The 27,154-nt window shown below is 41.3% G+C and overlaps 1 protein-coding gene across 1 annotated transcript; it reads right to left on the bottom strand.

The window, feature by feature from the left end:
• Positions 1-2,736: 2,736 nt before the first annotated feature.
• Atpaf1 (ATP synthase mitochondrial F1 complex assembly factor 1) lies at positions 2,737-27,050 on the bottom strand. Its single transcript, XM_005371478.3, has 9 exons — positions 26,644-27,050; positions 24,080-24,188; positions 21,974-22,024; positions 21,299-21,361; positions 16,918-16,968; positions 15,742-15,789; positions 14,296-14,391; positions 9,983-10,090; positions 2,737-3,602 (listed from the first exon to the last, which is right to left on the bottom strand). Exons 1-9 carry the CDS (start codon positions 26,964-26,966, stop codon positions 3,408-3,410), a joined length of 1,044 nt encoding a protein of 347 aa, XP_005371535.1. The 5' UTR covers positions 26,967-27,050; the 3' UTR covers positions 2,737-3,407.
• Between the last annotated feature and the right edge of the window lie 104 nt (positions 27,051-27,154).

The raw sequence follows: 27,154 nt of genomic DNA, 5'->3' as shown, positions 1-27,154 counted from the left end.
GAGTGCTGGGATTAAAGGCATGCGCCACCATCGCCCGGCTTAGATAGATAGTCTTAAATTCAATGTATCACTAGTTACTTTGTGTCTCTGTGACGGCACACCCGACAGACAGCTTAAAATGAAGATTTACTTGGGTTTGTGCTTTCAGCAGGTGTAGTCAGCCCATCAGGGCTGGGAAGGCCTGGCAGAGTTCCCAGCAGCTGGATGGTGGTAGCTGAGGCTTGTTCACACTGAGGCCATGGATCAGGAAACAGAGTAATCTTGAACTAGAAGCTGGCATAATGTTTAAGGCCTTGCTTGCTGACCTACCTTTGCCAGCTGGGTCCCACAACCTCCCAAAGTAGTGCCACCAGCCATGGACCAAGTGTTCAAATACAGGAACCTGTGGGGTACCACAACATTACATGATTCAAATAGAGAAACACATACATCAATAAGAGTTATGGCTAAAATTTGTATCATTTATTTGTTCAACAGTTGAGTTTCTTTTGTGGTTCACGTCATGTCCTTGGCACTGAGAATAAAGATAAATCCTGGCCCTCAAGGAGCTCACAGTCTAGTGGGGTAAACACAGAAAAATAAATATAATGCAATGTAACTAAAGTACTACTAGAAAGACAGCGAGCAGAGGAATCTAAATCCTTTGTGAATGTCTGTAGATGAGAAAAGACCGCCTAGTGGACATTTTCATAAGAGATAAGGCGATGGCTCACAAAAGCTCACGAATTATCCACATCAGAATTACCTAGAATACATACATACTAAAATGTAGGTTGTCAGGGCTTTCTGCATACTTCAGTCAGCCGGCCAGCACCCAGGAATTGCATCTTTAAGTGCTCTTAAGTGATTCCACTGCATCTCAAGTTGGGAACCAGTGAGATAGAATTTGTTGTGATCTCTGCATTTGAAATGCTGACTTAACTTTCTTCCTGTCTGGTGCTGGGAACCAAACGCAGGGCCTGATACATGCTATAAACATAGTTCCACCATTGAGCTATTCCGAGCCCCCGTGTTGGCCTTTAATGAAGAACTAAAGAAGAAGGGATCCAGCATGTACTGAATTCTATTGTAGTCTATATAGAAGCTTACCGAAGTCTCAAAATAATCCAATGAGGTAGATATTGTCCCCATGTTCAGAAGAAAGGTAAGAATTAGAGTTTAAGTAATTTATCATTAACAAGCTAAGAAAAGTAATGCTGCTATGTGAACCCAATTCAATGAGCTCCAAAGCCCACCTTAGAAACAGTATGCTGGAATCAGGGAATGCATTTACAGACTAACTACTACGGTTTTCACTTATCTGTTAGATCTCTTTGGTAAAATAAATATTAACAACAGTCAGATGGCATCCTTCTTTGGCAAGATGGGATTGAGGGTAAAGCTGGGAGGAGCTATGACATGAACAGCTAGTTCTTTACTTTTTTCATCATCATCATCATTTTTTTTTTACCCGCTAGTAGTGGTGTCATGAAAATGTTCTACGACTAAGAACTGGGCCTCTAGAGAAAAACAAACATAGCTGGATACCCACAAAAGCAGTCCCACCCAAGGCCGAGTCTCCAGACTTCTATCACCCAGAAGCGTGGAAGGCATTTAAAGAAAACTGCAGAGTTGATAGCATTCAAGTTCTTAAAATGTGCGCTATTGGGACCATGGCAGGTCTAGAAGCTGCATCAGAAAACACTCAACCTTCAGAGAAACTGAAAGCACAGCACAGCTTCTCCAGGTTAAAGAAACACTGTTTTTCCATCCAGAAAATAATGGGATGGCCAACCCTACTGTCTTAGTTAGATTTTACTGTTGTGAAGAGACACCATGACAAGGCAAACTGTCTTAGTTACCATTCTACTGTTGTGAAGAGACACCATGACAAGGGATATTTCATAAAAGAAAGCATTTAATTGGGGCTTGCTTACAGTTTCAGAAGCTCAGTCCATTATCATCACAGCAGAGAGCATGGTAGCAGGCAGGAATGATACTGGAGAAGTAGCTGAGAGCTACATCCTGACCTGCATGCTGGGAGGGAGGGAGAGGGGAAGAGGGAGAGAGACACACTCTGGCCCTGGCACAGGCTTTTAACCTCAAAGCCCCTCCCCCGTTCCTCCAAAGCCACACCTCTTAATCTTCCTAATCCTTTCAAATGGTTCTACTCCTGCCTTGGTGACTAAGCATTCAAATATATGAGCCTATGGGAGCCATTCTTATTCAAACCACCATACCTACTTAAAAAGCTTTGAGAAGCCCACCATAAAAAAAACCTGTAATGAAGAATATACAGACATAAACTGAAACTACTTGACTTTCTATTCACCATGTCTGGTGGCATCTAACAAGATCAGACTGAGGTCGATTAAGGTGGAGCACATTAGATAAGATGAGGTGTGGTACAGGGACCGACTACACTGGAGACACCTGAGGCTGAGTTCATAAGGCTGGTCCGGACCCATCATTCTTTTTCACCAGTGGACCTGGAGCTAGAGACACATGTACTTCTGGTGGAGAACAACTCGCTTATTTGCGGCATTTCAAGAAATCACTGAGCCCCAAGAAGAGTTCTGATAAAACTCTTAGCCCACAGCTGATGCCACCAACAGCACACAGCTGAGTTTCCACTGTCCTGTGAGCAAAGACTGAAAACCAGACTTTCTGCTACATTCTCCACACTCAGTCTGGGAACATGTGCTCTACCACATTTTCATATAACTTTTCAAATCATGCAAATCTGGAATGATCTTCTAAAAAGGTTTTATTTACACTGAGCTGATTCATTAGCTTCTCACAGGCAGAGTTCAGGGAGTAGGGCCAAAAGCGACAGTTTAACAGTGTGCAGGCATTGTATTTGTTTATTATTGCAGGCACTTGTACCTGCAATCGCTGAGTTACACGGAAGGCAACTCTGGAGGGGCAGCCAGAAGTCTTTATTTTGAGGAGAATAGCAAGTTGTGTTGAATCTGGCCAGGATTCTTGGGTTGTTTTTAGCCAGTTCACTGGTGCATGGAAAGAATGCATAAAGCCGACATCTCCTAAGATCCTCAAGCTTATTGCTACAGGTTTAGAAAGACAAAGAACTGGGAGCTATGAAGTCAAAATGGCCAGAATGCAACTTCACTGTTACACTGAATAAAACCCAGTCAATAGTCTTGCAGATCCCTGAATATTTCTTGTTTAAATGCCCAGAAACACACAAAAGGAACTGTTAGAGTGAGAGGTAACTACCAAGGTATTTGTATACCTTCGTCCTGAATATCAAGTACTAGGGCTCATGCCCATAATCACTTCTTGTAGTAGCATACATGGTAACTCTTTACAGACTGCGTGTTGGGTTGAACTCTGGGGGTCAAGGGTTTGGGTGGACTTCAGGCTCTCCAGGACTGGGTCAACTCTGCCAAGGGTCAATCCAGATATCTCTAAGTCTTGTCCTGGTTCTGGGCACACTTCAGTTCTGCTCCAAGTCCACTTTGCTCCAATTCAGCGATGACAGACATATATTTGAACTCATTTGGTCTGAAGTTAAAGGTTTCTACTAGCCCAAAGATCTCCTTCCGATCAGTGGCATAGAAGAGTTGAACCTGATTGGCGATGCACTGCGCCTCAGCAACATTCTGCAAGGCAATGAGAGGAATGAGGCACCTTCCTGCAGAGGACCAAAGCTCTGTGCCTGAGTTCGTGGCGGAGGCACTGTTCTTAGCTTCTCTGACTCCCTGACTTCTCAAGTCTTGGCTAGACGTTCCTTCCTCATGTAAGCAAGGCATTTTGTACACCTGTCATCACTTTCTCTTACTTGTCACTTTTGGTCTGTACTCTCTAATTTAAATTCCTCAAAGATACAGACATCAAGGCTTGTTTGTATTTTCCTGTACATAATGACACGATGTTTGCTAGGTAAGTTAGTTCATATGTTCACAGTTTCTCTTTTTATTTAGTTCTTAAATAGCTATTGCATCCATCTGAGGAAGAGGGGAAAAAGCTACCCAGCTCTAAGAATCAGTTTGTAAGTACTAAGTTTCTGACTAATCAGATACCCTTGAATAAAACCTATTATTGATGGTACCCCAGTCAGGAACACAGTATCAAAGGCAGTTGTGATGGTTATAAAATGTCCACATTTTGAGAGGTGTGGTACAGGGACCAACAATAATACTGGGGGACACCAGGGGCTTTGAGTTCATAAGGCTTGTATGGCCACCATTCTTTTTCACCAATGAACTTGAGCTACAGAGTCATACACATACTTGTGTATGTATCACTTTGGTACATATACCTCCTTTGGAGAGTCCAACCTCCATTCTGAGTGTGAGGCTGAACTTAACGAGTTGCTTCTAACAACTGAGTCATTAAAGAATATGCCTTGAATCACTTGTCTGGGGAAAGTTATCGTATTAAAAAGACTTTCAAGTAGGCCTGCAGAAAAGTCAATGTGTTCAGGAAAAAAAATGGATCCTTAAGCCCAGTCAATCTTCAGATGACTGCATTCCTACCAACATTCCGACAGCAACCTCATTAGACTGAGCAGGATCACCCAGCTAAGCTGCTTCTGAGTTCTTGTCCCATAGAAACTGTGGGACTCTTTGTTATACAACCATTTATAACCAGTTCCAAGGTATAGAAAGTGCACTATCAGGAAATGGGGAACATATTACATGACAGGTGAATATATAGGAGAACGCATGGGCAACTGTTAGGAGCCAATTTTCTCCTAAAATCATTGCAGGAATCATCACTCTGGGGAGTCTACAGAGAACCCCACACCCCTAATTATGTTAGGAATCATTCTATAGACAGAGCTTACCCCACACCCAAATTGGCTGATGGAGAGCTATCTGGAGAGCTATCTGTTAGTGGAACCCACCCCACATTCCAAACTATCTAGGGAACTAGGTGTGGCAACTTGTGACTTCTTGGCCTACAGTGACCTGACCGAAGGTAACCTCCTGGCTACGTGACCAACATGAACCACGTGGCAAGAGCTCAGACCCCTGTGCCCACCCCCCAACTCCATACCCTATATAAGTTGTACCCCATCTCTAATAAACTGAGGCTTCGACAGGAATCCCAGCTTGGCCTCCTTCCTCTTTTCTAGCTCATATCTTACAGATAGCGCCTCTCCGGGACCCTGGAATAACTGAACGGCCAGACGGGTTTACTAACCCTAGACTGGTGACCCGTCAAGGCAATCAACAGGCAACATCCTTGGAACCTCATGGAAGAACTGGTTGAGGGCTGGAAAAGGGCCTTGCCTCGGACCTGAGCTCGATCCCTGGAGCCCAAATAAAGATGGAGGGAAGAAACTGACTCCACAGAGCTGTCCTCCGGTATCCGCACATGTGATGTGGTGGTAACTTCTCTCCTTCATACATGTGTATACACATGCAATAATAAGAGCTGCCCTCTGATCTCCACACATGAGGTGTAGTGTAACCTCTCTCCATCATACATGTGTATACACGTGCAATAAGTCTGCCCTCTGATCTCCACACACATGTGATGTGGTTGTAACCTCTATCACACATGTGTATACACGTATAATAACAGTAAATAAAATGAAAGGAAAACAATGAATTGAAATAACTATTGTTTTCTACATATTCTGTAGTTCTAGCTGGCCAGAAATATTTATCTATTATTACTCAAACGTGGAAAAAATCACTTGAAAAACGACTGCCTAAAGTATGCTATGTGAATGTGGACTTAACTCAGTGGTAGGACACTTGCCTTAACAAATGCAAGGTCTAAGTTCAACTCCTAGCACTGAAAGAAGAAAAGTATGCTATGCCTAGCTGTAGAATGAGGTGCTATGGGATACTGCTATTATTAAGACCTTTAAGGGACTCTTGTGGGTTCACATAACAAAGATACAGATGAATTTATAAATACCAGAGGCTGTGCTTCTTGTCTTTGTATGCTGCACTTCTTCCTATAAAGCATTCAGTTAAACCTTTATTTTTTAAATTGGGGCTGGTGAGGTGGCTTGGTGGCTAAGAGCATGTATTACTTTTGCAGAGGACTTGAGTTCAATTTCTAGTATCCATGCTGAGTGGATAACTCTAGCTCTAAGGATATCCAATGAGGGGACTTGCACATACTCATACTCAGACCCACATATATACACATAATTAAAAATAATAAGGTAAATCTTTGAAAATTGTATTTTATTATGTGTATATATTAGTAGGTATGCCATGGTTTATCCAGTGAAGGTCAGGAACAAGTTCCAAGAGTTAGTTCTTTTCTTCTACCACGTGGGTCCTGGGGGACTGAACTCAGGCCATTAGGCTTGGTGATGGGTGCCTTTATCTGCTGAGCCAAGTGCACAGGGATCTCACAGTCAATGTGGTTTATACAAGGCAAATGAATATTGTCTGACATGTTGTCAAATGTTATAAAGCCAGAAAAAAAAACTAAAAAAGAAAACCCCCACCATCCAAAATCTTAATGATGCTAAAACTGCATCAGTTTGAGCCTACCAGAGTGAATCAAGAAAAAGTTTCTTTCCTCTGACCTCTAGAGTTCACTGAAACATGGTTAGACACCGTGTTTTGCTAAAGACCAAAAAATATAGAACAGTCTGTATGTCCTATTTCTGTTTCTTTGCCATCAACAAAGATAACCTCCCTAAATCTCAGTCTGAAACATTTGTACTGTCTATTATTTTTACCTTCCTAGTTCACTGCAAACTCTAGCAGCCTGCAGCTGAACTCCACAATTCTTAGGGTGTCTGTCTTCTCTTCTCCTTTATCCAGCCTCATTCTCTGGTCAACGAGTGTAAGCAAGCATCTTTTTGTATTCATTCTAAGCTTCTTTGCCCCTCAATTACATCACTACACCACATGGCCGACCAGTTAAATCCGACACCCTCTCCGTGCGTGTATTTACGCACATGCTCTTTCCATCTCCCTGGACTATGGTTTATAAACACTTTCTGTAAACATTTTGGGCTCTGGGGGCCATAAAGTCAAACTACTCAACTCTGTTATAGAACTAAAGCAATCTTTTTTTTTTTTTTTTTTTAATGTATACAATATTCTGTCTGCATGTATGCCTGCAGGCCAGAAGAGGGCACCAGATCTCATTACAGATGGCTGTGAGCTATCATGTGGTTGCTGGGAATTGAACTCAGGACCTTTGGAAGAGCAGGCAGTGCTCTTAACCGCTGAGCCATCTCTCCAGCCCCAACTAAAGCAATCTTAAGTGATATTTAAGTAAAGCTTCCTTTTTCTTTTTGGCTTGAGACAGGGATTCTTTATGTAGTTCTTGCTGTCCTGGATCTTGATATTTAGACCCACCTGCCTCTGCCTCCCAAGTGCTGGGATTAAAGGTGTGTATCACCATGGCTGGCATACTATTTCTTTTTGACTCAAATATCTAACTCTATTCTTACATGTTTACTTCAAGCTGATGGCATATATATATACACACACAATAATGTATATATATACATGTTTATATATATATAAAATCTGGCAAGAACTTCCACAAGCTGCCACTAACCATTCATCTAACTTTCCATACCTATGTCCTCATAACCTCACTTCTTTCAGTTACTATACTCCAGGCAAAGATTAAACCCTCATTTCCAGACTTGTCTATCCAGAATATTACTCCTTTTCCTATATGACCAATATTTTTCCCTACCATATTTTTCCATATATTTACTCGATATTTAAAATAAAAGACATCCTTGTTCCCACTTCTTTCCTCCACCTAACACTATTCTTTCCCCTGAAAGCATTAATGCATACCCTTCCTAATTTTTCTTCCCATCATTCTTAAATTTAATTATGTTTATTTATAGTGTTACCATTCCTCTGAAACTGTTCTTATAAAGGTGACTAAATAGTTTCATGTTTATAAAATCTAGTGCACTTTCAGTCTTTATTTCATTTGCCCTATAAGCAAGTTAGAGTGACCAACTAAACACCCCCTTTTGCTTTTAGAACACTTTATTTTTATTTCCAGGCATTCTAGCATCTTAATCTCACCCATATCACAACTGTTTTTTGTTTTGCTTTGTTTTTTTTTTTTTAATTTTCTGATGTTTCTTCATCTGCCAAGGACTTAGTTCTTATATATTTTCTCTTCTACATCCTCATTTATTTTCTTGGTATTTCATTCAATCCACAGATTTAAATACAACCCACATACTAGACCTGGGTCACTTTTTTGAACACCAGGCTCAGGTATCTAACTGTCTACACTACAAAGATAACTAATGGGCATCTCAGACTTAACAGTCTAAAAGTGAGGTCTTCTCAAAACTATTTTTTTCTGCAGCCTTACCTCAATTAATGGTAAATACATATTTATAAATAAGATTCTGGATCAGTGACTTCCGGTTGAGTATGATACAAAAACAGTTTAGGAGGAAGGAAAAATGGGAGAAATAAAACTGAGTAGTTTAGGAATAACAGTCAGGGAGGCAGAGTCCCCACTGTGTTCCAGGTCTGGAGTCTACTGTTACTGCAAGACAGTAGCTGGCTGAAAGCACTTCTTTCTCACTATGTATCTGATAAAGATGAAGAAAAAATATAAGCGGGTGTTGGAATGGAGGAAGAGGCTTTGAAATGCCCAGTCTTCTGAGGGCATTCTAAACAGTCTCTGTCAGACAAATGTCTCTGGTACCTAGATGCACAGGGAAACACAATGGGCATCATTAGTCATGGGTATGTGGTTGATAGTCTCCCTAGCAACACAACTGGGAATGGAAAAGGAGAAAAGGAAATCCAATGGTGAATGTTCCCATGAACAAGGTAGAGGAAGAAAAAGACACAACTATTACTCTAGATTTTGAACTCATCTTACATTTCAGAAGTCAGCTATATGCCCATAACCTTGTTTGAAATCTCCAGGGCCAGATGTGTCTTGGTTTTGGCATTACTAGATTTAAAAAAGCCATAGGTGAAGATAATATGTAACTACATTATGCCCCATAATCAAACACATTCATATTTCCTTAATAAAATATATAGTATTCTGTATTACATGAGAATAATGACTATAAATGACCTCATATCAGTTTAAATGAAAATTTAGCTTCAAAAGAATTTAACACAGGGAAAATCTGTGATCAAATGAGGATGTGAAACTATTTTCACCATCAGCCTCGAGCCCAGCTGTTGTAATAAGCTGCGCGCCACCCGGCTAACTTTACCTGAAATAATTACACGGAAACTGTATTCTTTTAATCACTGCCTGGCCCATTAGTTTCAGCCTCTTATTGATTAGCTCTTACATATTGATCTAACCCATTTCTAATAATCTGTGTAGCCCACGAGGTGGCTTACCAGGGAAGATCTTAACCTGTTTCTGTCTGTAGCGGGAGAATCATGGAGACTCCTGACTTGGCTTCTTTCTCCCAGAATTCTGTTCTGTTTACTCCACCCACCTAAGGCTTGGTCTATCAAATGGGCCAAGCAGTTTCTTTATTAATTAACCAATGAAAGCAACAGATTAGAAAGAAGTCACTCCCACATCACCCAGCACTCAGCAGGTCTCTGATTCTGAGGCCAGCCTCATCTGCTTAGTGAGATCCAGGACAGCCAGGGCTACATAGTGAGTCCCTGTCTCAAATAAAATAAAACAACCTATTTCTAGGGCCAGTGAGGTAGTTCAGTGGGTTAAGGTGCTTGCTGCAAGTCTGATGACCTGAGTTTGACCCCTGGAACCTAGATGGTGGAAGGAGTAAACGGGCTTCCAGAAATTATTTTTTGACTTTCATACATGCACTTGGCATTTGCCCCATACCCACACACACACATTTAAAAAGTAAAATGAAACAAACTAGCACAGACAAAGGAAACCATCCATTTATCTGTAGCTAACTGTACTTCAACTTAAATGTATACAAGCAAGACAAAATGATTTTCAACCATGAGAAACAAAATACATAAAGGTATCTTTCTCTAATCTAGACCTGAGGCATTGACAAGAGTTAACACCTGCAGAACTACGAGGTAAACCCAAAGAGACAAATGTAGACTCTTACCAGAAATGTGGAATCCATTTCAGCTGTCATCAGCACTATGCCCTTTTCTTCCTTAAGTTCAGGATAGTGATATAAAATCAGCTGGCTGGCTGCTGTATCCCCTCGGGTCTGCACGGAGAAACACTTATCAAAGCTCAATAAGGTACCACCACAACAAACTGCAGTTTCAAAGCAACAGAGTCTGGAGGAAATTCTAGCTCTTAATAGCCCTCTGGGTAGCTAGTGAATTAGAGGACTGGTATGTATGGGCAAGGTCAGGCCTGCAAAGGCATGGTGAACTGACAGTTTTCAAGGTGTTATTTGTGTCTTCAATTGGAAAAGATCTGGCTTTTTTCCCAGAGAATGTTTACGAAGGCAGTGAATCCTTCATTGTGGTCATACATTTAAAAACAAAACGGTACAGGCAGCTACCAAGTCAAGTTTTAAAGAAAGCGATGTGCCTGTGTAATTGCCACTTCTATGGGCTAGTGCATTTCATCTACTCCCTGTGGTGGCTCTGAAAACGGAGCTCTTTTATGCTATAGCAAAGCACTGTAGAGTCTGTGTATGAGCCAGATTTCTGCTGTGTGGCTTCGAAATACTATCTGGTTGTGGCAGGAAGGAGACAAAAAAAATAGGAATTGTGTAACTTCATGAAGAATGATCAGTGAGGTCACCAGATTTTAAGTCTAGTCTAGAAAGAGAAGCTGAATTTAAAGCCAACACCTTCATGTAGAATGACAGAAAATAGCTCCCAGGGCTTCATCTCTGAAGCTTCAGCAAGCATCCTTTAATTATTGTACCTAACTATTGCTAAGGCAATCTTAATAGTTCATCCTCTTGGTTCCCTCATACATGCTTCTAATATACTGATAATTCTACTTATAAAATAGTAGGATACTACACAACATGCTAATATACAATATACAGTAGTATACTATACAATATACTAATAGTTTATTATGAAATACACATGATAATATCATAGACAGACATACACTTCTCAATCCATGTAAGAAAGAAAGCATTAGAGACTGGTATTAAGTGAAAATGTCTCCTCAAGGCTTGCTCTGCAGTTGGTGGCACTATTTGGGGAAAGTTATGGAACCTTGAGGAGGTAGAACCTTGCTGGAGGAAGAACATCTTGGAGGCAGAGGGAGGCCGTGAGAGTTTATAGCCTCACCTATTTCCAGTTTGCTCTGTACTTTATGTCTGTGGATGAAGAGTGATCTCTCGGTTTTTGGCTCTTACTACTTGCTATCATGCCTCCCCATCCACTGTGGAGTCTCCTTCTGGAACTGTAAGCCTAAATAAACCCTCTCTTCCATGAGTTGTTTCTAGAATGGTATTTTATCACAGCAACAGAAAGCAAACAAGGACAGAGATACAATTAGAGGATCCTTCTGTATCCCTTTCCAATCCCATTTTAGAGTTAACATCTACTCTGTATTTGGCTTTCTCTCATATATATTTCTCTATAAACTCCTCCCTCCCCCTTCCCTCCCTTCCTTTTTTTCATAGATCTACAGGACCTAGCAGAGTTTTCAAGACAATGGTAAATATTTAAGTTTATAGACAACCTGGACTCAACGTAGCTTATTAACTTCCCTAAGTTCACTCTCTTCTCTATAAATAAAAATAATAACAGTAATCTATTCATTTGAGGATATTAAATGACAAGTAAAATGTTGGATGTACGTAGGCTTGGGAGAGAAAAGAAAAAGCATATAGACAGTTATAAAAAGAAGTAAATGGTTTTAAAAAAAGGTAAAGTCTTTAAAGAGAAAGAGTACAGACAGTCATAGATTAAAGGAGTAAAGTAAATATAATAAAATAAATAAGAAAAAGTAATAGATTTAAAACAAATAAGCCACGTAAAGATGGAGAATATGCAGAGAGTCTGGATTATGTATATTATTGTGTTTTCTTTGAATTTTTTGACTGTGAAGACGCTAAGTAACCAACATATATACTTTAAAGGTATCTTGTCTTTAAAATTTGGGTCTAAGGATATGTTGCTTTAGAAAAGAGGTTCTTCTTTTGTTTCCACAGAAGATGAGAACCTGTGGATTGCTTCTAGTCTAATATGGTTTGATGGACCAAGACACCCTGAAAAGTTTCCGTGAACACCCCCAAAAAATTACTTTGCCCAACTGCTGACTGAGATGAAACTAGCACACAGGATATACCATGAAAGACCTGATTAACAGTGCCCCCATTCAGCAGGAAGTAGTCTAGAGAACTACGCCCAAATTCCCAAATATTGTTTATAAATACTTAAACAATATTTACTATATGTTTAATATGCAATAAAGATTTGGATTGGTATGGATTTTGGTTTACTGATACAAATTTAAGATCAATTTTGTTATACTGTGTATATATATTATATATATGTATATGTATATATACATACTTCTGTTCTTGATTAAGGTATTATGTTTGTACAGCTCATTTAAAAAGGTATTGTGTTTGTAGAGCTCATTAAAAAATGTAATGTATAATTAGGAAATATAGGTTAATAGTCAGTCATCTATAATAGTCAAGCTTGTAGTCATGCTAGTTAGATTTTCTAGATGTACAGAGATGTATTGCAGATGGATAAGCATTCTTCAAACCTTTCAAAGACTAGAGAATATGGCACTTAAAATGTTTAAGAATTTAGGACTTTTCATGACAATAAGACACATCTGCTCCTGGTAACACCAATCTACGTCAAGAGGAAGATAGGCATCGAAGAGGCTTCTTATAGAGTTGGTTAGCCATTTGGGCAAGAAACTGCTCTTGCCTGGACTGCTTTATGAACTGGACATGCAGGACCTGCAGAGAAATGACTGTTGAACTTGCCTAAAGGTGATACCATCCTTCAGGGTTCCTGCTTCATGAAAGAGTCTGCTACATATTCTGCAGGACACAGAAAAATGTGACTGACAAACTACCAATATAGGCAGAACTGTCTTTGAAATTTCCTGCTTTGTGAAAAAGTCTGCTGGATACTATGGGCCTGTAGACTGAAGATGGATGCCCCAATGGTACAGAAGAACTTTGGGTGACTGTCCAGGCAGCGAGATGTCTCTGTCATTTCTAGAGTTTTGGAAGTTGCTTACAATGCATGTCCTGTTTACTTAGGTAATATTATATCCTTCTGTGGTCTTTGATGAAGTTGAAGAATTGATAGTTATAATTTTTCTTAGTTATGATAAAAGATGAGTAGAAATAAATATTGTAACTATAATTCTTGCTTGATACCTGTTGTTATATGTAATTTTACTATGTTAAAGTTAAAACCTTCCTTTTTCATTTAAACAGAAAAGGGGAGGTGATATGGGATTCTCCTCTGTATGCTGTGAATACCATCAGTGAAAAAAGAAACTGTTGATAGAGCAGAACTAAGGTAGGCAGGGAAAACTAAACTGAATGCTGGGAGAAAAGAGTCAGAGTCAGAGAGAAGCTATGTACCCCATTGGACACAAATGCTGGAACTTTACCTGGTAAGCCCCAGCCTCATGGCAATACACAGATGAATAGAAATGGGTTAAATTGATATGTAAGAGTTAGTCAATGAGAAGCTAGAGCTAATGGGCCAAGCAGTAATTTAATTAATTCAGTTTCCGTGTAATTATTTCGGGTCTGAGCTGTGAGCAGCCGGGAAACGAACAAGCAGCCTCTTCCAGCACATTGTATAATACCTATCAAATGTTAACACAGTATATACTCAACAATTTATCAGACAAAAATGAAAAAATTTCTCCTTATTCTATTTTGTGCCATCTGCCTCAACGCTAAAGTCAAAACAATATATGATTTTTTTTTTTTTACCAGCTGTGAACTCCAAATCCTAGTTACTGTGAATGAAAATACTGACTTCTTTTTGAAAGAGCTTTAAGTATATTTTGAGCTTATTTTTTTTACTGTAATAAGCAATTTGGGAATAAAACAAAGAAAAGAAAGCAAATAAACTAATATTTATGAAATGAAAACTATTCACCTAACAGTGTGGTTAATAAAACACAGGTAAGACATGGAGCCTTCCTCAAAGGGTTTACATCTGGGTTAAGAAGATAACATTTTAACTCATCCATGTCTATTCAGTATGCACATACAAGAGATGCCACAGTTCTAGGGAGAAGACAAAAGACAACAGTGAAGTGGGAGAAAAGTATACAGACTTCAAATTTCTGATATTAAGTGAGGCCTAGAAAACTAGCCTAATTTGTCAACATATGACAGCTCATCAGTGCACAGCAAGTACTGCTGAAGTCAGAAGATACTGTACCCCAGCCCTGGGAAGGCTTCTAGTGCCTCCTGTGTTGTGTAGGGCATACGTGACCTACCTGAATATTTATAAGAGCAGTGAAGTGGAGTTCAGTACCTGTCCACTGTCCTACAAAGAACTCATAACCATCTCTTCTTGGTAGTGCACAAAGGAACTGTGGGAAACAGAAAAACAAGCAGACAGATGGACAAATGAAGTCATTTTCAATGTCTAATCACTTGTACCACTCTATTTCTTCAATGTCTGGCTTTTTAATTTTTCCTTCCTTCCTTCCTTCCTTCCTTCCTTCCTTCCTTCCTTCTCCTCCTCCTCCTCCTTCATTCCTTCTTTTCTCTGTCTCCTCCTCCTTTTTTTTTTTTTTTTTTTTTTTGTAAAAGCCAATGTTTCAAATATCCCAGCTGGCCTCAAACTTCCATACAGCCAAGCAAGACCTGATTCCTAATTCTCCTGCCTCTATCTCTCAAGTACTTAGATTAAGTATGTGCTATCACACCCAGTCTATAGGGTGCTGGGGATTGAAGCTGGGGTTCTGTGCATGCTAGGTGAAGAAACTTGCCAACTGACTTATATCCCCATCCCATAATGCTTGGCTTTAAGAACATTTTTTAAATTATGAAATTAATTATGTGATAGCATAACAAACATACACATTTCTCATTCTACCTTTCTCAAACCTAAGAAGAAAAGCATTTGAGGAGAGCTGACATTAAGCGATATTGCTGTCCGACACGCAAAAATTATAATATATATCCAGTTTACTTAGGTATTTTTTATTTCTGCAAGCAATGTTTGGGAAAAACCCTAGTAACCATTGCTGACAAGTTGGCTGTCACATCAGCTATCCATTCCCTTTCCCTGGAGCCTTCTGGTGGTTCACTACTTCAGCAACAAAATAATCATTTGGTTTTGGCACATACTATCAGAATAGCATGGGCAAAACTGTAAAGAGAAATTCTAATACAGAAACCTGAAGGCGGCAGCAAAGATTAAGGTCTAGTATCATTCATTTTTGTTGTTGTTTTGTTTTTCAAGATAAGGTTTCTCAGTAGCTTTGCTGCCTGTCCTGGAACTCATTCTGTAAACCAGGCTGGCCTCAAACTCACAGAGATCTGCTTGCCTCTGCCTCCCGAGTGCTGGGATTAAAGGCGTGCGCCACCCTTGCCTGGCTCATTCATTCATTTATTGAGGCAGGGTCTCTCTATATCCCTAGCAGGCCTGGAATTTGAAATATAGACCAGGCTGAATGGAATTAAAGGTGTGCATTACAGCACTGGGCTCTTAGGTGCCTTTTCCTATGGACATACACTGAGAGATTAAGATCCAAATCAGAACGGCCTAATGTGGTAGAGAGCTAAAACGCCATTTATAAGGATGAAAATATCACTTATCAAACAAATGACATGTGATGACCTCTGTTCATAGAGCATTATATCATGAGGACTGGTTTGAAGCCAACTATTTGGTAGCATTTATAAACAATTCTACATGGTTACCACAGACTTACTGTTGGGCAGGACTGAGCCCGGTTCCAGATCAAATCAAACTTCTCTTTCTGCAAATTAGAAAAGAATAAAATTAACTCACAAATAGGAGAACATGAAAAGTCACGATCAACTGAGTTTTCCAAGGCTGAATTCTAGAACTCTATTATGGCTGAAACAGGCTTTTAAGTTCTATCATTTACAAATCAGGAAAAACCAGATGCATGCTTTGCTGCTCATTGCTACAAATTCCGTGTGAAAATGAAGTGCTTCATGCTTCAAAGTCTCCACGGAACCGGCTGAATCCAAGAGAGACTTGTGAAAGCCTGTTCAAACAATGAGTTGGAACGAATGATCTAAAACATAACGACAAGTATAGACTTTAGACTATGGAGTTCATGAAGACAAGAGTATATATGCGTAGGAAGTTAAAAAACAAAGGATAGGGATTTCTTCATAAAAAAAAGGTCTGGCTTTTCCTTCTGTATGCATTTTCCTCCTTAATCTTACACATAAACAAGTTGAAAATATAACTGTTCTTCAGTGTACTTTAAGGCTAGCCTCGAACGCACAGAGACCTATCTCTCAAGCACTGGGATTAAAGGTATGCACCACCATGCCTGGCGTAGAGTAAGATTTAATTTTAACTGGAGAAGACAGCTGTATCCTTTCTTAGTCATAGACCTTAAGGGTAAGGCAATGGCCAGTGATCATCTCTAACACAATTTCAACAAGGTAAAACCAAGAAAATGCCACTTGCTAAGGGGAAAACTGGAGAAAGGCCAGGAGGGAGCTCCAGGTCAGCTCAGGCATCTGTCGTTTCCAGACAAGAATGCTGGAGGCAGTGTCTTGAATACCAGCAGTTTGGTTGGAAAATGAGAAGGAAATAAAATGTATCTGGAAACCACTCAGAAACATGAACTTACACTAGCCTCCCTGGTCAGAGACTCAGAAACATGAACTTACACTAGCCTCCCTGGTCAGAGACTTGGAAACATTTCTGAACCAGAAGGAGGGAAAGCAAATGTCATAAATATACCACATGGAACATCCAATCTCTGGTGCTCAGGGCATAATAAAAACTCTTAGAGCCATAAAGTGTAAGTTCTCAAGATGTCATAAACACAGGAAAAGTACAGGCAACTGCCCGAGAGGGCTAGAGCACTGTAATACTTCTACTTCCCCTTCAATTTACTTACAGGAATAACTGCATAGACCGTGTCTTTTGCTGAAAAATACTGCTGCCAAATCTGTAATAAATAAATAAATACATACATAACTAATCTGTGACATATGGGTAATCTTTCCTTGTATGCCAAGGAATAGTGATAGCCTTCATTGGTCGAGGATTATTCTATCTGATAACAGGGAGGAAAACACACTGTAATGTTTTTACAACTAGTACATGATTATAACAAATTTAATAACATATGCTCTTCTGAATGATTAAACTGTAATTCTTGGGCTGGAGAGAGATGGCTCAGAGGTTAAGAGCATCTCCTGCTCTTCCAAAGGTCCTGAGTTCAATTCCCAGCAACCACATGGTGGCTCACAACCATCTGTAATGAGGTCTGGTGCCCTCTTCTGGCTTTCAGGCATACATGCAGACAGAATATTGGATACATAATAAATAAATATTTAGAAAAAAAACTAAAAAAAACCCCAAAACTGCAATTCTTTAAAACTGCCTAAGATTCAGTTTTTAAAAATGTATATGTTTGTGTATACAGCACTATTTAGATGCCCTTGGGTTCCCTGAAGCTGGAGTTAAAGGCAGTTGTAAGCCAGCTGACGTGGGTGCTGGAAGCTGAACTCAGGTCCTCTGGAAGAGCAGAAAGTGCTCTTCACTTGTGAGTCATCTTTCCAAGCCCCAAACTGTACCTCTTAATAACTCTGGGGGCTGGAGAGATGGCCCAGTTAACAGCATCTACTGTTCTTGAAGAGAACCTGAGTTTGGTTCTTAGCATCCATCAGGCAACTTATGACTACCTGTAATTCCAGTGTCAGGAGACCAGTGGGATCCCAACCCTCTGGCCTCTGCAGGCTCCTGCACTCATGTGTACATACCCCCAGACAAGCAGACAACTGAAAACAATAAAAAGGCCTGGAAAGATGGCTCAGCAGTTAAGAGCACTGATTGTTCTTGCAGAAAACCTGGGTTCAATTCCTACTGCTTTTATGGGAGGTAACAACCATCTGTAACCTCAGTTCCAGGGGATCTGACACTCTTTTGGCCTCCACAGGTACTGCATGCAGATGGTGCACAGATCTACATGCAGGCAAAACACCTATACACATAAAAAATAGTAATAAGATTAAAAAAATAACAAACTCTTGTCAAAGAAATTGCCTCTGGATTTCTGAAATAATTGTTCTCAGGATAGATCTTGTTGGTGATAGGTTTTTAGCAGGTTCTTTATCCCTTCCCAAACCCACACCTCCCGAGTCAACTGTGGGCCTTCTCAGGGAGGATACGACCCTTTCAGAGTTTAGGGTCTATAGTCAACGGCCTGGGAGGCAAATGGTAGCCCTGATAATTTACTAGCTATTTTACCTTGGGCAAATCACTGAAACTTCTTAAATAATATCAATAAAACAGCAGTGATGCCAACCTCTCAGGGTTGTTATGAAGACTGACTGAACCAATAGAACCCCGAGACTGGCAGAATAGACACTAAAAATCACACCAGCTTTTATTGCTATATTTTAGGCAGCTCTTAAAATTTTGCTTCCAGAAAGTTCTACATATCAGGAAGAGAAAGAGTCTGCTGGGTCTGACTAGACTACAGAGCGGCCACAAGTCCTACCCCTCCTCCTGGCATCAAAGAAGGCAGTGGGTATAGCTGACTTTCATGATGCAAATACCTAAAAGTAGTGAATAGGTTTACATAGTGTAAAATCAGAGAACAGAGAAAAGGAAAAAAATAAATCCAGTTTTATAAACCTAGATGAGTTATTCTGGTATCTAAGAAATACGTTTTTACGATTATTATACAGACATCATAGCCATGCACTTTTCCCCTTCAGCACATCATATGCACGTTTGCCTGTACTTTTCACTCCTATTGATTTTATTATCCCCCATGCCTTTTCACATTACTGGTTTTTACTGGAAAGCTTTCATTTTTCCTATCTCTGATTTCCTTCTCCACCAATTCTTCCTAACATTCAAGGCTAAGTTTATATGCTCCCCTCCCATGTAATTTTCCTTCATTGCTTCAGTCAGAAATTTTCCTATGAAATGTTTGCACCTCATATCTCTCTAATGATCGTGCTGGCTAGTTCTGTGTCAACTTGACAGAAGAAAGTCATTTGGAAGAGAGAGCCTCAGTTAAGAAAATGCTCCCACCAGACTGGCTTATGGACAAAGCTATGGTGCATTTATGTATATGACTCTTATGCCTGCATATATGTATGTCACTGTATTTGTGCTAGGTGCCTAAGAAGTCAGAAGAATGTTGGATCCTCTGGAACTGGAGTTATAGATGGTTGTGAGACACTATGTGGATGCTGGAAATCAAACCTGGGTCTTCTACAAGAGCAGTAAGTGCTCTTAACTGCTGAGCCAAACCCCCAACATTTTCTTAATTTTCTTTGTGATTGATGTGGAAGGATCCAGCCTATTGTGGATCTTGCCATCTGTCAGAAAAAAAAAAAATCAGAAAAAAAAAAAAAACCCAAAACAAACCAAAACAAAAAAACAAAATAAAAAAAAAAAAACCAACAACAACAAAAAAAAAAACCAGGCTGAGCGAGGAAGTAAGCAATCCAACAGTATTAGATGACTGTGATGCTGGGGCATAGCTCGGTAGCAGAGAACTTGGTTAGCATGCATGAGGTCTTGGTTCAATTCCCAGAACTGCTGGAGGATTGAAGCAGGGCTTGCAAGGGGAGGGAATTTGATTTATACTTTTCCACTTGTTACTTCCTTTTTGACTGAGAAATTTGAATATAGGCATATATAATAGAAAATAGGCATATAAATCAAACATTTACTGATAATAAATCATAAAGAAACATTCAAAATAATTCTTTCACATACGTTTAATTGCATACTATTGAGAGGGGTATGCTTTTTTGTTTTTCGAGACAGGGTTTCTCTGTGGTTTTTGGAGCCTGTCCTGGAACTAGCTCTTGTAGACCAGGCTGGTCTCGAACTCACGGAGATCCGCCTGCCTCTGCCTCCCGAGTGCTGGGATTAAAGGCGTGCGCCACCACAGCCCGGCGGGTATGCTTATTTTTAAACAAATAACTGAATCTTGGCTGGAATTTGATATTATAGGATATAAAGAATCTTCAGTATGCTTCTGGTTATATTTTTTTAAATTTAAAATTGCCAATGTTGAGAACACTGCTTTGCATAAATATTCATTTTTTTAACCCCATGTCTTTAAATAGCAGCACGTATTTCCTAGGGTGGACATTAGAATTTAACGAAGAAATACCAGTGAAGCAATAAGCATATGACTGCCTGTTTTATTATTCTTTTATTACTATGCTGTTAATCAGCACATACACTTAAAATATGACTCTTGGAAGTATAAAGAATGCTCAAATAGTTTCATACAGGCTAGAGAGAAAAAAACCTATAGGTATAAAAAAATGTAACAAACACCAGGCAGTGGTGGTACATGCCTTTAACCCCAGCATTTGGGAGGCAGAGGCAGGTGGATCTCTAAGTTTGAGGCCAGCCTGATCTACAGAGTGAGTTCCAGGACAGCCAGGGTTACACAGTGAAACCTGTCTCAAGAAGAAAAAAAAACCCAACCAACCAACCAACAAACAAACAAACAAACAACAAAACAAGCCATGCAAATCAAGGTACACAGAATGACGAAGAGGCAGGAGAGATCATGAGTGCTTCCTAGGGGAAGGTTCAGGAAGCTTCTAGAGAAGGTCCTTAGGACACAATGCTAAGGAAGTGAACACAGGGTTAGGGGAGTGGTTGTCACTGGACACCTGCAACCAAGCTCCCAACATAGTAATTTTTCATTTATTTTAAAACATAGCTATAGCACTTACTCTGTGCCAGGATTTGTTCTGAGTGCTTCACAAATGTTAACTCTTAATTTTCAAATAGCTCAAGAAGTAGGTGTCCAGTAGTTATCACTTTACAGTGGGGAAACCGAGGCCCCCCAAAATTAACTTGTCTAGTTAAATAAGTGACAAAGCTAGGACTTAAAAATGGCAGCTCATTTGGAAAGTCCCCGCTTTAACCAGTACACTATCTTCTCTGCAAGGCAAGCAGAACCTTAAGCACATTCAGCTACGAGAAGGTAAAGTGGGCGCAGGGAAGGCGACTTGCAGGACAGCTCTGCTCACCACTATCCATCAGCACCGCCCCAGGGAGCCTGTTTGGAAAGGCAGTGCAGTCAGTGATCCAGGTATAGAGTTCTGATGATTTAAATAGTACATGGGCAACAGGAAGAAAAAAGAAAGGGCAAGCCTAAGTTGACTAGACATATGAAAGCATCTGGGATAGAAAACAGTGTCAGAAAAACGTGTGACCGTTTCTGTTCTCAGACTTGCTCTCAGAGCACACACTTCCGGGGAGTATACCTACTCATTGTCATTCATTACCTGTTTTATTTCCTCTGCAGTTTTGTCTTTCACCATCTCAATGTTAAAGATTGAACTGAGAGTCTTGAAAGAAAAAATAGCAATTAATATTTACAATTAACAACAACCCCAGCTTAATTCTGTCTAAAGCCTTGTAGAAAAGAATGTCAGCAGCGAAGCGGATTTTAGTAGGTGCAGAATAAGCATTCGACACTCACATGCTCCGAGAATGTGAGTCTCTGCTCCCACACAGACCTTCACAGTTCTATTCCTGGGGAGTAGCTATTAGGTCATCAAGTGCTCCCCAAATGCTTGTCTCACCAGTGAGTCCCGCAGCACTTTGCAGGTGGTGAGAAAGAAACCCTGGCTGCTGTTCTACCAGGAAGCTCCTTATCTGCACGATAAAGGGCAGGCTACAAATGGTGTTTTGATTTTGAAAGTTCCTTTCTATAGAAAGGAGAGCACTCATTTCCTTCCATTTCTTGTAGCCTCCTTGGACTCACACTGAAGCTAGGGGTCATGTCAAGGACACAAAAATCTGTAAGTATTTCTCATCTCTACTGTTGGAAAAAAAAAATCACCTTATACAAAAAAAAAATCACTGAGCACAATAAATATGTTCAAATTTGCAGTCTCTTATTATAGATGTCCCATATGACTTCAGACTCGGATTTTGGCATTTAATTAGAAACCTACCTTGTCCTTAGTGAATCCTTTGCTCACAGGCTGTTTCCCTGAGGCATCTGTCTGAAATACATGATGAGACAGGCTATTAAACTATCTTTAATCATAAAAAAGGAAAAAAAGAAAAAGAAAACCAAGTCACAGAAGTACTCAATCTCATTAAGTAATTCGGTACCTAAGAATTTACTTCTATCCACTCTTTATAACACCGTACATACTATTCTAAGAGTTATTGTTTATAGATAATTTTCCTTCCACTAAGATCCTGAGATGCAAAGATGAGAAAGGGGTTGTTAGTAATCACTGAATCCCAGTGCGAAAGTTCATTCTAATCCGTGGGTTCCTTTCCATTTCTTTTTGGGCTTTCTGTGCTTAGCCCTCTGAACTATTCCACAGCAGCCATAGATCAAGTGGGAATAGAGATATGTATTTTCTAAAACTAATTATTTCTGATAGCATTTCTTGTGGTAGGTGTCATCAACATTCTAGAGTCCTGCTGAGTTCTCACTCTCTCTATTAATTCAGCTTCTGGTGATGGCTAATAGTCCCTGTTACACTGACTGGACTGAAAGTGCCCAGGGACTTGCAGAGCACACCTCTGGTCAGTGTGAGATGGCATTTCCTGAGATGATGAGGTCATGAGGACTCTGACCTGATGAATGGATTAATCTTCTGTTGGATTCATTGTATTATGAAATTGGGAAGTGATGAAGGATGGCTAACCTGAGGATGTATGTCATAGGATCATGTCCTTAGGGGCTCTACCTTATCCTGGTCTCTTCTCATAGTCCCCTCTCTCCGATTCCTGAGCACACACCCTAGTTGACATGATGTGCTGACATGTTTGAAACTATGTGCCAGAACCATGTCCTCATTAATCCATCCATCATTCTGTCACAGAAACTTGGTAACAACTAACACAGCCGGAAACGGCTGAAAGTGGCCCAACCTGGCTGAAGTCGCTCCTGAATTTGTTCCATGCATCTCCCAGCTTGGAAGTTTTCAAGGTTGTAAAATCAATTTGGTGGATTGTCATCAGAATTATTCAGAAAATGAAACTAAGAATGGGCTCCCCAGGCATGATGGCTCACACCTGCAACACCTGCGATCTGAGCACATGGGAGGCCGAGGTGGGGAGGGCCCAGGTGAGACTGGTCTACAGGGTGAGAGCCAGCCTAAAAATAGAATAGAAATGTATTACATATCACAAGAGCGCTGTCCCATAAAAAATGTGTATGTTATACATGTGTATTCTAAGTAGCAGTGTAAATGTATTTCCTACTGCGGGTTATGGTCAAAGAGTTTGGAAAGCCTTGTCCTGGGTAATTATACACACAGCTTTCCACGTGCTTTTTCCAGCTCTGACTGCTCAAGGGTCCCAATGGCTAAGAATACATTAAGTTCTGATGATACTAGTTCACTCGATCTTTAGCATGATTCTGTGAGAAAGGTGTTAATGATATTATTTCTAATTCACAAATAGGCAGAACCGAGGCAGAGAGAAGTCACACAATCTGTCCATAATTACCGAGCTGGTAGCTAAAGGCTGTGATTCAGCCCCTGGCATGTGCTACCAGACCTGTCTTCTCAGCAGGGAAGTCACCTACCTCACTTCTTACACTCAATTGCCTCTGCAGTCATGTGTACATATTCACATGCACACACACCTACATATAGCAAAATATATATATATCTTGCTGGATGTGGTGGTGTACGACTTTATTCCCAGCTACCAGAAAGCAGACACAAGAGAATCTACGAGTTCAAAGTCAGCCTTGTCTACGTGGCAAGTTCCAGGCCAGATTGACAGTGAGACCCTGTCTTTAAACTCCGGACCTCTACTGTAAACACTTCCCTGCGCCCTATGGCCCAGTGCCATGTGTACCTTGATTTGATCACTAGACTGCATTCCTTGTGAGCAGAGGCCATCCTTTCATTCCTCTACATTCCATCATGACTACAGGATCTTGCCCAGAAAGAACAGAACATGCATTTATTCATGAAGATCAGATGTTCAGGTTACTACCATCTCACCCATCAATGAGATCACTTCAAGGGTAAGGGCTGAGAGGAATGCTAGTAAACCTATAACACACAAAAGGACCAGGCAGGCCTTACCTTCTGCTCCACACATCTGATAAATTCACTTTGTTTGGAGTGCCCCACTGGTTGCTTTAGAAACTCACTGCGCTTCTCCAGGCGGGACTCAAAGGCAGCTGGGTCAGACCTGCCCAAAGGGAAATCAAAGGATTTCGAAATAACAAAGCATCATAGATCACATCCACAAAGACAGGACACAGGCATTATGAAGGTTTGCTTTCAGTTGTTAAGAACTGGGCATAAACCTGGAAGTCAAGAAAATGGAAAGCAAAGCCAGCTCATCAACTATTAGGCCTCAACATTTTTTATCTCTTGCAGATTATTCCCAGGTGATGCATATGGTAGTTTCAGATACTTAAACACTGTAGATACTTATACTACTCAAGATAGAAAGAATACTTTAAGTCATATTGCTGGGTCAGCTCTGCAGGCAGAAATCCTGTAGCACTCCTACTAGGTGTTAAGCTTTTACCTGAATATATCTAATTTTTGGTGTCTCCCTCTATCCCTACCCTCAAATCCTGGGCTCCAAGTGGGTGCTTTGGGAGAAGAGTTAGTACCCAGTATCTCCCTGACCTATCCTCCAGAGAACCTGCAGACAGAACATCAGAATTCGCCTTTTATCTTAAAATGGGGACGCTCTTCTGGCTTGAAGGCCAGGCTGGGGCTGCCAGGAATACTTCGGAATGTGTAGCTGACCACGGATGTTTGGCTTTATATGCTAAGATGAAAACATCATCCTAGCTACTTGGCTGGGAGACACACAACACCATGGGTGAGGAGACAAAGTCATCTTGTTGAATCCTTTGGTAGACCTTCACAGTCAAGACACATAGGGTACCCTCTCTTCCATTTGGATGTGACACCAAATGTCACTCTTTTCATTACTATGTAGATGGGCTGACCTTTTTCTTTCTGTCTGGAAGGACTAGGTAAGCGTGGCTAGCAGTCACAGATGTACCTGAGCTTGCCACAGTGGGGCACCCTGGGCAGCAGAGCTCTTCCTAGGCGCCAGGGAAATATAGAAAATAACTAAGACATCGTCCTTACTTGAAACTTACTATCTAGTTGCAGATACGTAAATAAGTACATGAGCACTACTGATCATTAAAACAAAAAAGTGCACAAACAGCCCTAAATGACCCAGGTGGTTTCATGACTGTACTTTCGACTGTGTTGTTCTCATATTTGGAGCACATTTCACCCTTCCCTTCCCTCCATTATCTTCGAGCTAGACCTAGACCATACTATTCGAAGTTTTGGTACTACATCAGGCGAGAGAGACCAGCAGGAGCTAGGGTGTGAAAGCTTTATGCGGAACACTAAGCTGTTTGGACACAGCACAGAACTCAATGGGCCACGTTCTGGCATATCAGTAGGTATAATTGTTGATGGGAATGACCTAGAGAAAGGAAAGAAATCATTATGGGCTCTTGAGTAAGTGTGAATGGAACCGCTAAGTATTCAGAGTGCGAGTAGACATCTCTTTGAAGATGCTGGTGGGTAAAAGATCAGCGAGAAACGGGTGGGGAGAACTGTGGGTCAAAAAACTATTTTAAAATAACAAATATTTGAGAATATCTAATGTTTGAAGGACAGTAAAAGTACCCATTCATTTGTTTCATCATTGCTTCAAAAAGTGTGACAGATCACGATGTTCATGTAAAGGAGACGGGAGGAGGGTTCCAAGACTACAAGGGGTGAACACTAGTTACTTAGAGGATGATGTTATACACGTGAAGAAGAAGAAATTAAGGGAGTGGAACTAAAATGAGACAAAATGCAGAGAGTTTACAGTCCTTTCAGATTGCCTTCTGACACCACCAAACTCTCTCTCAAAGCCCCTTTCCATTTCAACCTTCAACTCATCCACCCGGAACTAGACACCCACTATACCCATCTTAACAGCCATGACCCTACCCCATTTTTCCCCCTCAGTGCTGGGGATGCAACTCAAGGCCCTGTGCATCCTAAGCAAGTGCTCTTCCGCTCTAGGTTTTACCTTCTGGAAGCTGAAGCATTAGGAACCCTGGTTTGCGTCAGGCAAACCATAAGCAACTGTGCGACCTCCAGCAAGCCTCCACCTCTCTCCAGACCCCCTACATTTCCTTAGTGAACGGGTTCAATGGGAGATCCAAAAGTAAGGCTACTAGTCTCCTGTCCGCTCAGCCAGGGACATCAGCTTGGAGCCTGGGAATCTGATCTCTTGGCCAGGTGTCTGCTCTGATTCAACATGTGACCTTGAGCAAACCAAGTGCCTTTTCTGAGGGCTTCATTTTCACATTTCTACAGAGGGGACAACTCTCTCGGAGCTGTCTTCCTCAAAGGGCTTTAATTAGAGTTCACTGGAGCGTTCTGAGAACCAAGCACAAGGACAACTGTGGGAAGATCCAAGGGCGCTGCAGAGACCAGCGATGTGACCTTAGGCAAGGGACCTGGCCTCTCTGAACTAGGATACAAACTATTGGTATAGTGGGGACACTACAAGCCCACCAAGGAAGGTAGTTTAGTAGTAAATGACGGAAGCTCTGCCCGCGCGCCGCGAGTGCCCACCCCCAACGCCCCGCCGGTCAGTACCGCACCTGCGCAGCTGCTGGATCTTGTCCCGGTAGCGGTCGTAGAAGGGGTTAGCTTCCAACTCGCTGACCCCGCTGCCGTCTGCTCCCCCAGAGGGCAAGCCGGAGCCCCGGCGTACCGGGAACACGCGCAGCTGCGCTGGTGACACAAGCCCCAACCCCAGGGCGCGGCTGCGAACTGCACACAGACCCCGGTAGAGGCCGGCCACCTGCAGGACTGCGGGGCACGCTCCACCCGCAGCAGACACCACGGCCGCCATGGCCGCCCGCGCCTCCCCCTCCTCCTCTGGGGCGTCAGCCTCGGCCCCCGGCCCGCGCGCCTGCTCCATCGCCTTCAAGGTCCGTGACGCCCGTGTTCCGCCACCGAGGTTCCGCGCGCGCAAGGTTCCGGGTGCCGGAGTGGAGAAGGGACAGCGACGCAAGGGGCTGGTGGCTCTCCTCTCTGCCCACCGGCTCTGTGGGTATAGTGGTGCGTCTCCTCCTAGGAGTCTGCCGGGATTCACGTCCTTCCTCCCAG

This window comes from Microtus ochrogaster, unplaced genomic scaffold, assembly GCF_000317375.1.
Source record: "Microtus ochrogaster isolate Prairie Vole_2 unplaced genomic scaffold, MicOch1.0 UNK110, whole genome shotgun sequence".
In the NCBI taxonomy this organism is placed as follows: domain Eukaryota; kingdom Metazoa; phylum Chordata; class Mammalia; order Rodentia; family Cricetidae; genus Microtus; species Microtus ochrogaster.
Note: the sequence above shows the minus strand (reverse complement) of the source record. Positions and strands in the feature narration are given on the sequence as shown.

Bases quoted from the DNA above. Each gene is read 5' to 3' on its own strand.
- Atpaf1 (XM_005371478.3), bottom strand. From the start codon at position 26,966: ATGGAGCAGGCGCGCGGGCCGGGGGCCGAGGCTGACGCCCCAGAGGAG. The intron at 22,025-24,079 runs GTAAGGCCTGCC...CATGTATTTCAG, and splicing joins TCAGATGTGTGGAGCAGAAG to ACAGATGCCTCAGGGAAACA. The intron at 15,790-16,917 runs GTAAGTAAATTG...TCTAATTTGCAG, and splicing joins CGGTCTATGCAGTTATTCCT to AAAGAGAAGTTTGATTTGAT.